The following is an 18,309-nucleotide window of genomic DNA, read 5'->3' as shown; positions in this document are numbered from 1 at the left end:
TGCTGTACAAAACTCATCCATTTCACAGTGCTTCAGTAAGGGAATTACACACAGGGAAACATCTAGGGAGTCTCCGGGGGAGAAATACCGTGACTTGTAATTCAATTATCGTACATGAGGAAACAGATTGTTCTGACTTGTAAGCTTACAACTCCCTGCTCTGGGTAATGGGGAAGGCTTTGAAACTGCATCAGGTGAGGATTTCCATTCTGCTGTATTTGCCTCGCTGTACTTGCTGCAGTGCTCTCGTCTCTGAGAAAGTAACATGGAAGCAATGCCTTACCTGTGTTGCAGTGAATGAAGTTTTTGGAAACAGAGAGAGACTTGTTCTGGCTGGTGCAAACTCTGTGGCTTGCAGCTCCTTGGCTGGTAGTAGCAGCAACAGTTCAGAGACGGCGATGGAATCGTGACGGACCAAACCTCGCAAAATCAAAGTAACTGAAGGGACTGCAGCTCAGGTGTATTCTACCAATTCCCCTGTTTGGAGAGCGTTTGTGAAAGTGACTCGTGTTCAAACTGCAGGCTGCTTTATCTCAAAGAAACACGGATACGTGGGTCAGCTCCCAAATCTGCAGTTGTGAGTTCTGCCTTTCTCACCAGCTTCAAAAGACTGAATTTCTTCCATATGCTTGAATTTACAATCCCTGAATTAGGGGCAGCTGGGTGTAGAGTTGATATACAAGACGAAATCATATCCAGAAAAGCATTCTGCTGCTGTCAGAGGTTTGTCAAATACTGCAAAGAAGGTAAATATCTCCTGATGGTGTTAAGGAACAAAACTACACAACTGTTGGCTGAAATGTCAGACAGATGCTGGGAGAAATGGCAGCTGTAAATAGTCGGATAACTTATCCTTAATTTGAGACTGGATTGACTAAAATTCTTATACAGATTTTAAGCTTTTTCATATTTAAGTTTTGTTTTTTTGTTTTTTTTTTTTTAAATCTTTTAAGAGTATTTCTTGGGTAGTATGTCTGAGTCCCTGAATAGAATCCTGGAATGTATCACTTGATCACCAAAAATCAACCCAGAAACATCTCTGCTCTGTCCCACTGTAACCAAGGGTTTCTTTCCCCTGGTTCCCTTTAAGTCAGTGGTTAGGTTGACACTCAGTTGATTTATAAGAGCAGGAACTTCTTTAAGGCTCCTCACATTTAAAATGAGCACCAAGTGCCTTACTGTAGGCCAGAAGTTAAATCTCTTAACTCATGTGAGGTGCTTCCCTTACCACCTATTGGAAGGTGGTTATTAAAGGTGTCTACTATAAAGCACTAATGCTGCAAAGCCCCTAATTATTAAAACAACTGCTCTCACAGACAGGGGGGTCAGTGCACACAGTTTACAAGCTGTTACGGCTGCTTTCCAAGCTCAAACCACACAGACTTTAAAGAAACCAGGCAATACAGAGTAGAGAGAGAGGTACAACTGAAATGAGGCTGTTTATGGCAAGAATCTAACAGGGATAACCAAGCACCTTGTCAGGGAAGAGTTCAGCTCACTGTCCCCCCACTTACAGCAGAGACAAACAAGCCACAAAACCAACCTTCAAGGTTTAGAGACAAGTTGTTAGTCTTCTCTTTATGGAGGCACTGCTGCCCCTGCCTTGTCCCAGGAATGCTTGAGACAGGCAGATGATGGGGGGAAAAAAGTGCTGGTTGTTTTTTTTTTTTTTCCCAGAATGCTTAAATATTTAAAAAGAACATTAGAAAAGAGCCACATTTTTAATTTTTTTCCAAAAGAAAACAAGTGAATGAAATCCATTTTCATTCCATAAATAGTATTAGCAGCAAACCCTCCCATCTCTTTTTAAGTGGTAAAAGGTTTACAGCACACAAGGATGTACTGTAAACGCTGTCTGATCACCTGTAAGCTTCTTCCCTACTGGTCTGTACAGTCCTTACTTCTTCACAACATGCTCTCGTGAATCTGAGTGAGAGAAGGTAATAACAAATAGCCCCTTTTTGGTTTTCTGAACACTGCTGTACTGGGATAATTGCTTTATCTACAACTGTTGATTCCACTGCCTCCAAACCAAAGCATTATTTTTTTTAGAAGGAGCCCTGAGCATTGACATTCTTTGCTCTGTGCCAAACCACATCCTTCAGTTAACAGGTATTAAAAAGATAAATACAACTAACTGCTACCACCATTTTTTTTTGTCTTGTTTGTTTTTCTTGCTGTCAGGACTGTGGCAGTTAAGGAAAAGATGGCTTACAGGTCATGGCTGTTACTCAACTACATCTCTGGGTTGTGGCTCTTCCCTCAAGGATAATGCAAGGCGTGTTATGTATCCTAGCACAGAGTGGGTTATCTGAGTATGCACAGCATGTGTGGAAAAATCTGTTCCTCATATTTCCTTTCAAGCAACTGTTCAGTCTGAAGCACATGATCCATTCTCATTCAGTGTTTTGGCTGGAGTTTATTCAGTGGTGGTAGTGGGGAGACCAGAATGAAAGGAATACTCCTCATTTGACATATGCTGTTGACTGGGGAAACAAGGAAGAGAGCTGTAGTTTCTTCCTTCCCCCGTTTTAACATCCATGAGAATTTCCCTTTTCTTCATTTGTGTCCCGTGAGGGCATCACCAGTTGAGTAGACTCCATTGTTAATCCTACAGTCCTCAGTCCTCAGTGAGTCTATCAGTTCCTCCTCTGAATCCTCCTCTTCCTCCTCTGGGGTTGACAGACTGGATGTGGGGCCTTTACATATTTTTAAGTGGCGAGTGAGGTGATATTTGGTTAGATAAGCCTTGGTGCATTTTTCACAGACATAGTCCCTCTTTCCTTCATGTGAGTTGAGATGCTTCTTCAGATGATTTGTCCTCAGAAACAGCTTGTCACACTTGGGGCACTTGATCTGCCGTTCTCTGCAAGAGAAAAAAGTCAGTTTGCTTCTGCAGCAAGGCAGCTGATGTATTAAATTATAGGGAGGTGGGTGACAGTGCAAGTGGCAGAGTCAGTCTTGTTCCTAAATCTTGGTTCCAACGCATCTGAAGCAGAAATAACAGCATTACTGCAACACTGACATGTAAATGCTGTTTTCTCTCAAAAAGCAGTATTATTGCTCCCCCGGTGCCCCTGGCAAAAGTCAAACTTCTAGGACCAACTCCTAGCCTGCAACCAACCATTTATCCTTCCCAACGATAAATCAGACAAAAAAAAAAAATCTGTAAGTTTTTTTGTTTGCCTTTTAAGTGAGACCAAACTCTGGTTAAGCTCCACTTTTTGGCAGGACAGAGGTGTTGCTATGGTTGAAGGGTGAGCCCCCCCTTCTTTTCACCCTGCACAAACAGGAAGGGAAGAAAAAAAAAAATAATAAAAAGAACAAAGCTGCTGAGTGTTAACAAACCTCAGCTGTAAATACTAAGCTGAGGCTTACCAGACTGCAACAGTCAAATTGCACATGACTGTGCAAAATGCCTCCCACCAGTAGTGTTCCTTGCTCTGGCTGTAAGAACAAGAAAAGCAAATCTCTTCATCTCTCTCATGCTTGCTGCACTATGCTGTTTCCTAGGCAGCAGGAAAGCAGCAACAATCTGATTCCAAGTGCATACAAGAACCAGATGCTGAAAATGAAACAAGCAGAGGGATTAGATTTAGGCAAGCAGCCTTTAAGGGAGGGACTCGGGACTGGAAGTAATTCCAAACAGGATGGAGAAAATGCTCAGAGCAGAGAGAAAGATCCGGCTTGGCAGGGCTGAAGGATTGGGTGAGACCTCCAGAGAAATGGAGGAGAGCCCGGGGGTGGCATCTCCCTGCACAGAAGAGACAAGTGCATGAATGAGAGTTGAGAGGGGAAATGGTGGGTGGAGAGAAACAGCTGGGAACAGATGCATTCCCCAGGTACAAACTGAGTAAGAGAATTAGCTAAAATGTAAGGACTCATGTTGTGACTTGGAAACAGTTCTCAGCAGAGAACTAAACATAAATCAGCTGCAGTGATGAGCGCTCCAGAATGCTATTTCACAAGACAGGATGCATGCCTGGAATTTCCTTTGTCATTAAAAAATTGCAAACAAACACCAGAATAGTCCAGCAGCAGCAGCAGGCCAGTAATAAGGCATTTGTCCAGACTTACTTCTCCCTTATTTTAGAAGGTGAACCTGTGCTCCCTAGGCCAAGATATTTGCACATTGAATTCTCAGGCCGTTAAGCTTCATTACTGACTGCAGCCCAGCACATCCCCAGAGCTCACTTACTGTGTGTGGGTAAGTACGTGCTGCTTGAGGTCCTGCCTCCGCATGAACAGCTTTTCGCAGTAATCACACTTCAGATTCTTCTCCCCGGTGTGGATGACCATGTGTGATTCCAAGTGAGCCTTCTGGGTGAACGATTTGTCACAGAGGGTACACCGATAATTCTTCTGACCTACAATTACACACGTATATCCACAGTCAGCGTGCCAAGAAAAAGTAAGCAAACAATCCTGACCACTCCTGAAGAATAAAAGTTTTACCCTGAAGAAAGGCAGATTCTTTATGAACAAAGCGTGTTTTCCCTCCTGCAGTTCTTTCAGACTGTGCATCAAGACCTCACCAGTTACAATCTCTATTTAGCTATGCAAAATAGGCACCTGACTTTACTTCATCATTCCCGTTGTATTTCACTTCCCACCCCAAGTCAAAAACAGCACTTCATGCTACTGTTTCCAAGCACTGAACCCTTCATATGGAGTGGGGCACTGCACTTGGTCTCTTCTATTAAACATAATCCTGTTCTTGCAGTGCTTGCACCCATTCAGTCTTTCCTGCAGGACTCTCTTTCCACTGCTTGTCTACACCAACCCCATCTCCCTGGATGAGCCATTAAAGCCTGAACAAATATACTAGGAAATTTTCCAGCAAAGAAGAGGAGGGTTATCCAACATAAATTCTTGAGTAAAAATAATGGTATCTCCTTTTCAATAGCAACCACCTAGTTACTGCACATCAGTGCATTCCCTTCTCTACTTCTCTCTTGAGTTGGTATTTCAACTGTACTGAAAAAACAGGCAAAAATATCCATACTACCTCTTGCTGGACTGTACTTATCTACATCCTCTCCCCTCTCCTCACCCTGAGTTAAACACACTTTCTTACTCCCTGTCATCTTCCTACAGAGCTGAAAAATTTCCCTTTTTATTTTTCTCTTTTTTCATTCATTAATCTTCTAGCAATTCTTCCTTTATATCCAAAGGCCCTAGTGATATTCAAATGCACACAGAGGCCATCAGCACGTTCAGACTTGGTGAGTTTTGATGAGTGAAATAGCTGAGTCTTACCCACTTCAGTCTGACCCCATAGTCACCAATTTCAGTCTTGTGCCATTTGCTTCCGATGAAAAATGAGTAACAATGAAGGGAAACATCTCAGCCCCACATTTAAGTGGGCAACTGTCCACAGTACAAGCTTTTAAACCCAGTTGGCTTTTTTCCTCATAAGCAGAAGGGAACACTTGTTCTATCATAGCTGCCAACAGCAGAGCTGCTGTGAAGGAACAAGGAGTTTCTGTCTTGCAAACGAAGCCTCACGGTTCTTCCCAACTGTAATGTACTGCAGCTCATCAAATGCTCTTTTAAGCACGGCACAACCAGGCAGAACACAGGGCTAAATACCGTCCTACAAGCACTGAATCCATCTCAGTCCTATCCCACACCAGTCAGCACTCTTCAGTGATGCCTGGCCATTAGCTGGGCTCAGCACAGACCAAAGATCATTCCTACCCACACTCAGGATGCTGCTAATCTTACAGAAAGGGGGCAAGAGCTCGGCTTTACGGACACGAGCCATACTTTGCGAGCTGACCCAGGGATCAGAGAACAGGTCTTGCCTGAGTGTTTCCCCTTCAGAGGATACTGTTGAAGTCTCCAGCCCTCACCTGTGTGTATCTTGAGGTGCGTGCGTAAGTTGCTGGGATCACTGAAAGCTTTGCTACAGAAATCGCACTTGTGTGGCTTCATGCCCATGTGCCCCATGAAGTGGACGTGGAGCTTGGAAGGGGAGATAAAAGCCTGGGGGCACATGGAGCACTTCCACTTCCTTTCCTTGCCGTGGCCTGGCCCGTGGCTGCTGCTGTGGCCCTGACTGGGGAGGTGGCTGTGAATATGGCTGCTCAAATGGGCCTTGAAGTCCGCATAGGAAGCACATTCCTTTCCACAGTGGCAGATGTGCACGTCCGGATGTTCAGGGACACCTTTGGGCACAAAAACATCACTTTCAGTGAGGCACAACCAGGCCTAATTGGACAATGAACACGATCCACATTAACACTTTATGGTAGTAAAACCAGCTGAAGAGGTTTTCACTCCAGCTCCCTTCAGCTCCGATGTTTGCTTTCCAGCTTTTTCTATATAGGCCATTTGCACTGCTTTAGAGGGCAAGTTTTGGATGGGTTGGAGCACCACTAAATCTAAATTAACATAACCAAAGGTGGGGGAGAGCAGGAAAACCTTTCAGTGAACGAGATAATCTTAACATTGGATAGATAAAGAGAAGAAAATCAGCCCTTTTTCTACAAAGCTCCAATCTTGTGCTCCTGACCAGTGGAATTAGATAATTAAATATTTCTTTTAAGCGATGGTACTCCCTTTGTAATGAAATAGAAACTGTAATGCGCACTGCTGACAAGGAACATTAAGCACTCCCAAGTCACAGTACCCAGAGGTGGCACTAAAAGGAATTCATGCTGGGTAGTCCCTGCAAAGCCAATGAAGGCGAGTTCTTACTTACCAAGCTGCCGTGCGTAGTCCCGACTGTAATAAAAGAAAAGCTCGTGCTCAGGTGGGATGTCCCGAGAGGTGCAAAAGTAAATTTTTCCATCGTGAGGATAAGCCACCAGATTCTGCTCTTCCCGGTTCCTACAGCAATATGGAGAGTTATGAAAAAAAAGTGCTCCAGGGATATTCAGAAAAAAAAAAAAAAATACACAAAAAGGAAACTCCTATAAATAAGTAATGAGGGAACCTCAGTGCTTGCCAGCACATTAAAAACAAACAAAAACAAACAAACCAAAATGTCTGTTACTTCAGTCATTTGTAGATTAGATGTTAGGAGGATACTATTTATTCAGAGAGTGGTGAAGAACTGGATCAGGTTGCTTAAAGAAGGAGCCATTCCTAAGGAAGTGTTCCAGGCCAGGCTGGATGCAGCCATGAGCAGCGTGAGCTGGTGGGTAGCAACTCTGCTCATGGTAGGGGGTTGGAACTGGGTGGGCTTTAAGGTCCCTTCCAACCCAAGCCATTCTATGATTCCATGAAAATAAATAAATAAATCATCAATGCCTTCACAAATATATCCAAAAGGAATGGGATGACTAATACAAGCTAATACACTGCAAACTAATATAGAAAAGAATCTGGTTTACAGCATTAGAACGAGGTTTTACTACAGCATGTGTATTGGCTTCCCCAGAACACTCTCCATTGGGCACTTTGTTTCACTGTTCTTCACCCATTCCAAGATGCCTAGATGCTTCCTGTGGGTCCCCTGATCCCAAGTTCTTGACCTATCTGGGTAGTCAGCACGACAGCTGAGTCATCTCCAGCACAGCCTCCTATAAGCCCAGATTCCAAGACACTTAACATGGTAGAGCTGGCTCTCACCTGGCTTTGCGTACAAACATCATCCAGTTACATTCAGTTTCATCAGTTGTAATGATGCAGAACTCTAGGACACCATTGTGATAGATCTATCAGAAAACAAAAACACAAAGGCAATCTTAGGATAAAACACAGCAAACAACACAGTGAAAGAGCTTCTTTCTCTCAGAGAGAATTGTTTACCTAGAGCATGCCAGGAGGTCTCTATTGCCGCCGTCAAGGCCACAGCCCTGTTTTTATTCCTTATTTCCCCTTCACACAGAAATCTTGGCATCTCTGCTATCCAGGAGACTAGAAAAATTATTTATCAGCATCCTTCCCACTCATCACCTTCAGCTCCCAGCAGAAATGCATCTGGTTATTTTTCTTACAAGCCAAATCTTGTAAGTAATGCTGTCTGGGCAAACAATACCTGCTTTATTTATAAAGATCAATTTTATTTTCTCAGTATGAAATGATGTGGCAAAGAAACCTTTGAAGCAGCTTTCCTACAACAAATGATTTATTGCCAGTGGAAACTTTCAATAAACAACAATACAAAACAAACAAGTGCTGCCTAGGAATGTACAATCTCTGTTGGCATTTCACATAAATACGGGAAACCACAAAGGCATTAAAAGAAGCTCTGTTGTCAGGATTGATTACCAGAATACTACATGACACAGAGCTGTGATATGCTGATACTAAGTGTTAAGCAATCAAACTGCATCAGTTTCAGGTTTTGGCAAGGATGATAATGCACAAGCTGCTGTGTCATGTGGTGTCTTTCATCAGAGAAAGGCACGTCGGGCACCCACTGACCTTCCAGATGTGACTAGCTGCTTTGTCTGTCCAGTCAGCCACCTCCAGAGAATGGCTCTGCTGCCCAATCAGAGGTCCAAAACAAGTTCTTACAGGAATGGTTTCTCGTGTCCACACACCTATCAGTAGAAGACCAACATCTGCAGAAATCAATAATTTAAACAACTAAGAACGCTTAACAGAAAAGTGGGAGATTTAGGAGATAATGCTCCGAGGGTAATATCTAGGCATAAGATCATCAAAGCTTCTATTTCACATGTAGAGCACACCTAATGCAGAGACAAGAACCACCGCCACCACATGACACTACTGGGAGCCGCTTTGTTACAATTGCAAATCTTTATGTGTTTGCCAAAAGCAAGTCATTTACTTTTTAGTAAGCTACAAAACTAAGATCCTCGCCACTTGTACCAATTAAAGTTTTCGTGGCACTTTCTGCAGAAGCAGAAAATACTAGTTTCAGTAACTACATTTCGCCTACCTAATCCCCAGGAATTTCCAGAATTGTTGCTGGGCATTGTTAAGCAGCTTCTGCATTTCTCCCCAGAGGCAGCTGTATTTCTGTCATGGGCAGAGGGATTCCTGCATGTACATTATTTATTATTAAACATTTATATAGAGAGAGATCTACATGAATACACTGAACAGCTTTCAGGAATAAACTGGAAACTAGTGGAGCTTAAAAAAAAAAACCAAAAAAACCACAACAGATGTAATCTACTCTCAACAAGCAGTAACACTAAGCAAGCCAATAATCACATTCTTCTTTAGCCTTCAGATCCTTAGAGTATTACACTGTATTCTTCGATTTCCAGGAGACAATGGTGTGTAATACTGTTACAAGGTCCACATCCAATGACAAGGTCAGTCTATGTGCCAAATGTAGATGAAGGAGGGGGAAAAAAAAAAAGAGGCACTTTTGATGAATTCTCCAATGAGAGCATCCAGAAGACCCAAAGGTAGCAAACAAAGCTGATAAACAAGCAGGCAGAAATATCTTCTATTATTTCTACTTGTTATCTTCCCCCAAGCTGCAATTGCTGTGTTTTTTTTCTTATCAGCCCTGTGCCCAGGAGATTTAGCACATGATAAAAATAAACATCATACCTTGCTGGCACTTGACCTTATCAAATGTTACAGTAATACTATGTGGCAGCACCCCACAGTCTAGCTGAAGTCTAAAAAGTAACCAGGCACAAGAAGTTCTTGCACATTCAAAAAACAAAAGAAGCCAGGGTGATTATAGAAGAGGGAACCACTTCTCCCTTGCGGTGTTTTTTTCCCCACATTCAAATCCCCACAGTTTTGCATTTCAGGCAGTGAGCATATTTTAAACTACCGCACAGAAGTACACAGTAATCTGATTCTTACCCACTTCAGCTCCCATGAGAGACTGCCGTAGGACAAGCTGCTTAGGGAGAGAAAGCCTGGCTCGGCTCTCTATTGGGGTGTCTGGGACAAAGGTGACAGGTCCATGGTCAGGGCAGTCTGATGGATACGCCTTGTCACACAGCGTGCACCCTGCAGAGAGAGGAAAGGACAGCAGGCATTAAAAGGATGCAACAGCCACTGAACTGCAACCAGCTCCCTGTCAATATGTTATAGATCAGCTTCTGCCAAAGGCTGCTTCTATCTTGTTTAACTCAGCAGCTTTGGGAGCTTTTGCTCAGAATAGTGTGTGCAATTTTATTACGGTCGGGTGGGCACCAACATACATATCACTGTTCCTATCAAATTCAGATCAAACATGCTGATCCCCACCTGCCTTCCTCTTCACCAAACTACAGCAAAACTGAGGGTGTTTTCCCCAGAGCTGGCAGTAAGGCTCATGGGAGAAAAGCCACATTCACTCTGATCACAAGTGACATAACCTCTAATGGAAGGTAGGAAAAGCCAAGCCACAAGCTTTCTGACTGAGCATGGTTTTTGAATTTACCAGGAGCACAAGAATTTTATGGCATGGAGAACCTCAAGGATATTCATATAGAGGGTCGGTAAGGTTTTCTTCCTCAAGTTTTTCTGTTTTTGAACCCACAAACGCCTTTATTGCTGCTTAAATTCAGACAGTGCACTGTTTCTTTTGAAGGACCCACTGCAATACACTCACAGAGTAAAGGTGTACCTTTACAAGATGCTACTGAATGGAACAAATCAAGTGTCCAAGAAGAGTCAGCATCACCCCCTTCCCAGTCCATCACCTGGCACACACAGTGCCAAAAAGTGAAGCGCTGTAAGTCCTTAGTCCAGTAACTTTGGGCAAAAACACATCATAAAATGCTCTCACCTCAAAAAAGGATGTCACTTCAACTCTCCACAAATGGAGCAACCTCAGTAAACACACTCCTGATAAATCACTTATCTTCTAAATAAAGGTGCTCAGCTGATAAAGTCAGATCTCCACAAAGACCTTCTTCAGTCCCTTGACAGCTCAAGTGCAGTTGTTTAAAACACCTTATCACAGAGATGGTCTTCAGTACACATAAACAACAGGTCCATTATTAAGTCTTCAGAAGAGGTTTTTGGAGAGAGATGTTAGCATACCAGAATCCGATTCTGTACAAAGTACAGTTTGAGCAACTATACAGTTACAGCCACTAAGGCACTCAGGATACCATCAAGCAGAGCTTATATAGAATTACTTCATGTATGCAGACGACATGTAAGAGTACAGCAGCTACACCCGACCGAAGTAACAAGAAATACTATTTCTAATACTGGTTCTTAAGCCTTGCCTACCATGCACCGCTGATTTTAAAGAAGTTCTTCATTTCACAACCAGTTTGGACTGTAGCAAATGCACACCTTTTTCTTCCTGCTTAGGAACAGTGTAAAAAGTTTTCTGAAAAACTTTTTTTTTCTGCCTTCTCAGTGATGAAAAACCATCAAGAGGTTCTGATACAATTCTTCTTCCTTACTGTCACTTGCCTGGACACAAAGCCATGTTTTATTTAGGAAAAGCTATAAAAGAACAAGTTACAACGCAAACCTTCCCAAGCCAAAGATTCATGTGATTTGAAATATAAATCACATGGCATGCAGTAGCCACTGTAACATCCTATCAATGAGGAACACCAGCTGGGAAACAGCTTAGGTCTCAGGAGTGATAACAAGATTCTCATCAGTGTAAATAAGTGACTTCATCACAAGCACGTTGTGTATGACGGTATTCTGATCATTTTGTCTTCAACAGGCAACAGACATTAGCGGGAAATCCTGAGTGCATCAATGGCATAACTTCTCATCTAGGAGTTGCAGCTTTATTACAGCCTAGAGCCATCTGATTTTAAGTCAGAGCTTATTACAGAGAACACAAATTTTAATTCAAGTACCTGCCTAGACTCGGGAGACTACACATTAAACTACACCTCTCCCGTTGCTGATCAAACACTATTTCTTTCAATTCCTTAAAAATTTTCTGCAAGCAAATCTTGTCAGAAGACAAGCAGCTGCAAGTCCAGTTCATGTGCAAAAGTGGTGGTCAGCAATGCTACCACAGCTGACAGAACTGGCCTTACACTTCAGGGGCAGGAAGCCATATAGGTTGCAGGTAGAAGTTCAACTCTCCATCCCCAGGAATGAGAACTTGACAGTTCTCAAACACAACTCCTTTAACTATGAGAGGAGTAAGAGAGTGCAACATCTGCTGCTTCTCTTTTCCTAAAAGAGCAACTAACTTGTGTACTGAGGTCCTTTGATGAGAATAATTAGAAATATTAAAAACTTCCCTCCCTCTTCCTGCTCTTTTTTTCCAATAGATCCTGTTGAGAACAATTCCACAGTGACTGTTTGAAGTTTAATAATAATTTTATGAAATGACACAACATCAAACTCAACAGCTAGACCAGTTGGTGAAATGCACAGCTCGTATTGTTGGTTTTCTTCTTTAAGCAGAGAAAAATGAGTCATTTGTTACTTGACTTTGAGAAACAAGAGTAAAACAAGATATCATTTGCAAAGGACAGCATCAGCGTACCCACAAAAGGCATGATCGTAAAGAGCTAAACTTCCAACCCTAAGGGAGCAGGGGAAAGTGATACAAAGAGAACAATGCTATAACACTCTACTGTGTCTACTGTTTGGAAGTTAGTCTACCCGTGTCAATATTCCAATTTCTGAGGACTTGTTAAACAGCTATATTTCTTCCATCAGAAATCCATAAGACTGATGACAAGAGTTAGGTTATCCCTCCCGACAACAGCTACAAAACAACTCCTGCCCAAAGAAAGCAGCAAATGCACACTCACATATGGTAAACAAGGTTGCCATGTTCTCCTTGTTTGAATTGGAGTCTTCCATTTGCAGAGAGGACGGTACGAAGGCAAGATTGTCTGCGGACACATCCACGTGACCCGGCCCCATGGCTACTTCCTGATTTATGGAAGACACCGCCACTGGCTCGAGGCTGAGGCCCACTTCGTGCAAGGCTACCGAGTCCAGGGAAGCGAGGTTGTGTGAGGTAGAGAGTGCCACGCTCACAGAGTTGGTGCTCATGGCCACGGTATGAATGGAGTCATTTAGTGTGCTGTCCGACATCCCTGCCACCCGCCCAGCGATGTGGTCGGGCTCCATGACGACAGGGAGTTCCAAAGTGCTGCTGTGAATGGGGATGACACCGCCGTGCCCCACTGCGTCTGGCGTCAAGTTGCTTCCCACCGTGTCTACGGCCAAAGGTTCATGGCTCCGGGAGCCATTTGGGATCTGCGAATGATCCCTGGCTACATTGTCCATTGTAAGCTCCTCTGTCATCCCATCCGTAGAGATGGGGCTGGTTACCCTCGAAACGCTCTCCATAGTGATTGTACTATCCAGAGCTACCTCGTGGCTGTCGCCAGGATGCATGTTTTGAGCACCGTGCGCATTGACTGCGCGGGAGTCCATGGGTACGATCCCTGGTTCCAGCCCCACGGTTCCACTGGGCTGGTAGGGGTCCAGGGCTGAGGGATTGCTGGGCACTGACAATGCTGGATTGCTATCAACATTTATAGTGTTGGGATGGATGTACTGAGGCGGAGGTCTGTCAGCCAAATAAGATAAGATACCTGGTAGAAAGAGAAGGGAGAAGAGGTAAGACGTCACCAGTTCTCAAATCTTAAGCAAAAATACCCCATCACTGCAGTGTAGTACATTAAAACTAAATCCCTACCAGTGTGTTCTGGCTCAGCTCCTGCCAATACGAGGAGACACACTCTTTATATTATGCCCAGTTAAAAACCTGCCTCATAAATGTATGCCAGCCTGACCCTTCTTGCCAGAGTATCTTTTGACAACAAAAAAAAGACAGACATATTCCATCCAACGAAGTCTCTGGTTATCTGTTAAACTCTAGTCATTTGTCTCCTAGCTATTTGTCAAAGAGCCACGTTTCTGCCAACATTTAGTCTAGACTCCTCAGCACACTGATCGAATCAGAAAAGGCTCTTTGCATTTTAGGCATAGTTTTTCATTCTTAAGAACCAGCCCAGAAGCAATGAAGGATTTCTAGTGGAATCTAATATTTGATTAAACCCTGGTTCATCTTTGCTAGAAGTAGAAACAGTTCCCCAGGATACATCCTTTTCAGCTCAAGTATTTAAACTGTAACAGTAACTACTTCCTTGCTCTATCACTAATTACACCTCCCTCCATCTCAGAGCTCATCAACTGCATTTCTGAAAGACTAATGTCTCTCAAAAGTATCTTGCATCACCCTCTCTTTTTCCTTAGAAAGGAAGTATGCTGTTTCTCCTTATAAACGATAGACTGGTTAAATTTAAATTAGAAACCCTAACATCTTCTCTGGTAGTTCAGGAAAGCTCCTAAACAGCAAATAACCTCCAGATTTAAGATACGAAGAAACACTAAAGAAATTACTATATTTACATAGCATCCACTTCTTCAGTTAGTCAGAGCTGAAAAAATCTTTGGAGGAAATTCATTGGCACAATCAAGTAAACAGTGCCTCCAGTGTAGACAGAGAAAGATTTTGCAGATTCTACAAGATCAGAGTTAGCACGCTTCTTTTTGGCCTTGAACCCTATGAGCCATTTGTACTGTAAAAATTTTCCATTCCAACACATCCGGTATTGTAAGCATGAAATTATGGTTACTCCTTCTGCAACACAACCCCCCAGAAATGGCTAAGTGAAGAAATCAGTGGTAAATGGGTGGCTAATTTGATCAGCTGCATCAAACATTTCTACAAGTGATGCTGCCCTGCTGCCCAAACAAGGAGGATTCTTGAAGGCAGTAAGATGACTGACAGAAGAGCTCTATAAAACATCAGACTAAACATCAAGTAGGCTAGGGAAAAAAAAAAAAAAACTTAAAAAGCTAAAGAAAAAAAAACCAAACAAACAAAAAAAAAAACCAAAAAAAAAAACAAAAACCTCCCACATTTCTGCATGAATTCTACCAGCTCAGAAGGATGACAAATACCTCTTGCCCTCAGATCCACTGCCTTCTCCTCTACTCTTTGCCCACAAAATGGCAGGCATGTAAATGCAGCAGGGAAGGTTACTACTAAGCAGCTGACAAATCCAGACATGAGCTGTCAGGTAGCCGGACGAGATCTGGGCTGCTGTATTTCTTTTCCTCATCCAAGGCTGAACCAACAACACCCACAGGGTGACCTTGAAGTTTATCTAACCCCTGCCACCCTGTCAATCTTAGCTACAAAACAAAACAAGGTCTACATTTTACAGCTCAGTTTTCCATGTCCTGATATAGTAACATATAAAATTCTACATTTTTACTCTAGTATGCATGCTAAGAGGGATTCAAGATAGATATCAATACATTTGGCAACCAACTATGAACAAAAATGAAGAAAAAACTACATCATGGACTAAAGGTGGGGGGGGGAAACAGACTATACTCCTTAACTGCTGGCTTGCTCCTTTTGAGCACTGAAGTACTGTAACCATTTTACACACATATTAAGTGCTACTTAAGACTACAGAAAAACAGCAACAACAACAAGACAGCAACAGTTTTCAAACTCTAGCAAGATATATGACATCAAAACGAGGTGTTCCTTGCATTCTGTTGATCTTAAAGCAGGAGCAGTAAGAGATTCAGTTTAGAATCATAGAATGGTCTGGGTTAAAAAGGACCTCAATGATCACCTAGTTTCAACCCCCTGCTATGTGCAGGGTCGCCAACCACCAGACCAGGCTGCCCAGAGCCACATCCAGCCTGGCCTTGAATGCCTCCAGGGATGGGGCATCCACAGCCTCCTTGGGCAACCTGTTCCAGTGCATCACCACCCTCTGTGTGAAAAACCTCCTCCTAATATCTATATCTAATATCATCTATCGATAAGTTTGAGTAGCTTATCTCCTACAATTCTCTTCATAATACATATATACACATACAACAACAGAGATCTGAAAGTGAAGCTGGTAAATGACACATCAGACCACAAGAAAACTTAAGTTCTGTAAAATGTTTCAGTTGCTTCAGAACAGAAACCAAGGGGCTCTTAAAAAATTTCTCTTTGTTTCCACCCATCAGCAGCAGACCACTCACCAGGTAGAATGTGTCTGAAGTAGCTGCTCTCCAGGTGAGGGTATGGCGGTGGAGGTAGGGTGTAGTTTCTCTCTGGTATACCACACATCACTCCTCGATCCCCAATACCCATTGGGAGCATCAGAGACAGAGCAGAGGGCAAGGAACTCAAGGAGGGGCCCAAGTTTGGAATTGCAACCGGCAAACCTGTGAAAGAAAATGCCCATTTAAATTCAGTGAAACTACAGGAGCTTATGGACAAACAAGTTAACAAAGAGGTTACTAATTCCTCAGCTCACTGTGGAAGTAAAACATAGTGCTGTCAGCATAAGGTGATGGGCTTCAAAGAAAGGATCACAGTTATCACAGCACTGAGAGATATGTCTGCACGTGGTTAGATCTTCCTTTGAACACACTAAGTAAGATTTGAATCTACTTTGCAATTGTAATGGACTTGTGTCTGTGCAGTCCCCTGAATGAACACCTAGGAAAATAGTTTTGCTTGACGGATGAAAAAACATTTTCATCAGAGTAAAGATGGACTGAAACGGAGGCAGATTTGCAGTGACAGTGACAGGTCATATTTCAAAGGACTCTGCAGTCACACACCCATCCACAATATAAAAAACCCCACTGGAACTAAATGAGACCTCCACTAAGGTATAAGCCTACAAATGCACACATCCCTCTTGTCTTCCCACATAAGCAACTGGCTTATGGTCTATCTTTTCACAGTTCTATTACTTGCAAAAGACATGACTTGCTATCAAGGCAAGCACTGCTTACCCAGTTATGAACTTTCACAAGACAATAAAATGAAGAGTATCAGCTGCAACACCCTTAATGGGAGCTTTTCCCATTACCTGGTGCTGGTATGGCGTTGTGAGTGGGTGATGCTGCCAATCCCAGGTGACTCCCTGAGACAGGCAGGGCATTGCCGACAGAGGACGAGGTCAGCTGGTCCATCCCTACAGGACTCAAGTTCATTTCATTCATCCTAGAGGGCAGGGAACAGAGAGCGGAGGTCAAAAAAAGAGAAACAGAAACAAGAGCATTCCCGAGTACTGACTGCACTGTGGGGAAGAAGGGCTGAATAAACACAAACTCAAACCAGGTACTGACACATAAAAAGTCTGTCTTAGAAAGCAAAGCATAAAATACATCTGCCACTCACACTGTGATCATGCCACAGCCATATTACAAAATCATAGAATGGCCAGGGTTGGAATTGACCTCAAGGACCATGAATCTCCAACCCTTCTGCCACATGCAGAGCCACCAACCTCCCCATTCAATACTAGACCAGGCTGCCCAGGGCCCCATTCAACCTGGCCTTGAACACCTCCTGGGACGGGGCATCCACAGCTTCTCTGGGCAGCCTGTTCCAGCACCTCACCACTCTCTCTGCAAAGAACTTAATATATTAGTCTCGTTTGATAGCAGTGACCGAGAGTAGAAAGCCAGATCAAAAAGACAAATCAGAGCATAGCGCTTTGCCTTCGATCCAGAATACAAACTCTGATTTCTTCCAGTTGAAGCCACTGTAAATAAAGTATTGTAATGGCAGACCAATCTGCAAGCTGAACGTCACAATTACTTGGACAACATCACCCAATTTGTATTTCATTACGTCTGTACTTCACATCTGAAGATTAAAACCAGGCGAGGGGAGGGGGGAAGATGGCTTAAAATCGGTAACGGACACAAAATCCCCAATTCCAAACCTGGCCCACAGTGACAAGAGCCACCTCTGCAGAATAGCCATTTTACAGAGATTTATCAGCCTAGTTCTGAACTGGTTCGTGTTCTCACCTTATTGAAAACTGGCACCACGGGTGACACAACCTCTGGCCGAGCGGCTGCACCTCCCGAGCCACTCAAGCAGCTGTAGAGCTGCAGAAAGGGCAGGGGCCGCCCAACAACCCAAATCCCCAGGCAGCGGAGAAGCCAGCAGTCACAGGGCACACCACTGGGCGTGATGCCACAAGAGTGGCCCGAACCCGTCCTCGAATGATACCGACGGGACACCGTCGTCGCCTCCAGCTGCGGGCAACTCCGCGAGCCTTCGCTCTGCCCATCGCGGCACCGCCGCCCGCCCACGGGCTCAGCGAACAGCGCGCCCGAGCACAGCTACGCGACCGTGATGGACCGCGGGCCTGGAAGCGGGGAAGAACAGCCGCAGCTCACGCAGGCCCCGGCTCCGACCCCGCGCGCGGGGCTGCCAACGTTCGTCGCGCTTCAGCTCGGCTCCAGCGCGACGCTCCGTCCCACGGCCCCCCGTCCCCGGCGGGGCGGCGCTGCGCGGCCGGCATCCCGTTCCCCCCTCCCGTGCCAGGCCCGAGCCGCCCGCACATCTCCCCAGGCCTCTAAGCCCCAGCGCCGCTCACCTGGGGTACATGGAGCCCGGCGGCGGGGCGGGGCCTCTCCCGGCGGCGGAGCGGCCGCAGC

General features: G+C 44.1%; 2 protein-coding genes across 3 annotated transcripts in view; one reads left to right on the top strand and one right to left on the bottom strand.

The window, feature by feature from the left end:
- PWP1 (PWP1 homolog, endonuclein) overlaps positions 1 to 2,149 on the top strand; it is a 14,252-nt gene extending 12,103 nt beyond the window's left edge. The window contains exon 15 of the mRNA XM_042889470.1: positions 295 to 2,149. Coding sequence (XP_042745404.1) covers positions 295 to 410 — 116 coding nt within the window. The 3' untranslated portion in view covers positions 411 to 2,149. The remainder of the gene's footprint in view (positions 1 to 294) is intronic.
- On the bottom strand, positions 1,421 to 18,309 carry PRDM4 (PR/SET domain 4). Of its 2 annotated transcripts, none has more exons than XM_042889468.1 (11): positions 18,249 to 18,309; positions 16,725 to 16,858; positions 15,883 to 16,068; positions 12,621 to 13,415; positions 9,748 to 9,897; positions 8,377 to 8,516; positions 7,579 to 7,664; positions 6,707 to 6,834; positions 5,856 to 6,170; positions 4,199 to 4,367; positions 1,421 to 2,866 (listed from the first exon to the last, which is right to left on the bottom strand). In XM_042889468.1, the coding sequence occupies exons 1-11, from the start codon at positions 18,257 to 18,259 to the stop codon at positions 2,560 to 2,562; spliced, it is 2,421 nt and encodes an 806-aa protein (XP_042745402.1). In that variant the 5' UTR covers positions 18,260 to 18,309; the 3' UTR covers positions 1,421 to 2,559. The 2 variants fall into 2 exon arrangements, with proteins under 2 accessions (XP_042745402.1, XP_042745403.1); XM_042889469.1 differs by having other exon boundaries at positions 8,377 to 8,495.

The sequence above is a fragment of the Lagopus leucura genome, unplaced genomic scaffold (assembly GCF_019238085.1).
Source record: "Lagopus leucura isolate 7727_CA_CO unplaced genomic scaffold, USGS_WTPT01 Super-Scaffold_100159, whole genome shotgun sequence".
Classification (NCBI taxonomy): domain Eukaryota; kingdom Metazoa; phylum Chordata; class Aves; order Galliformes; family Phasianidae; genus Lagopus; species Lagopus leucura.
This window is presented reverse-complemented; position numbering and strand designations above follow the sequence as displayed.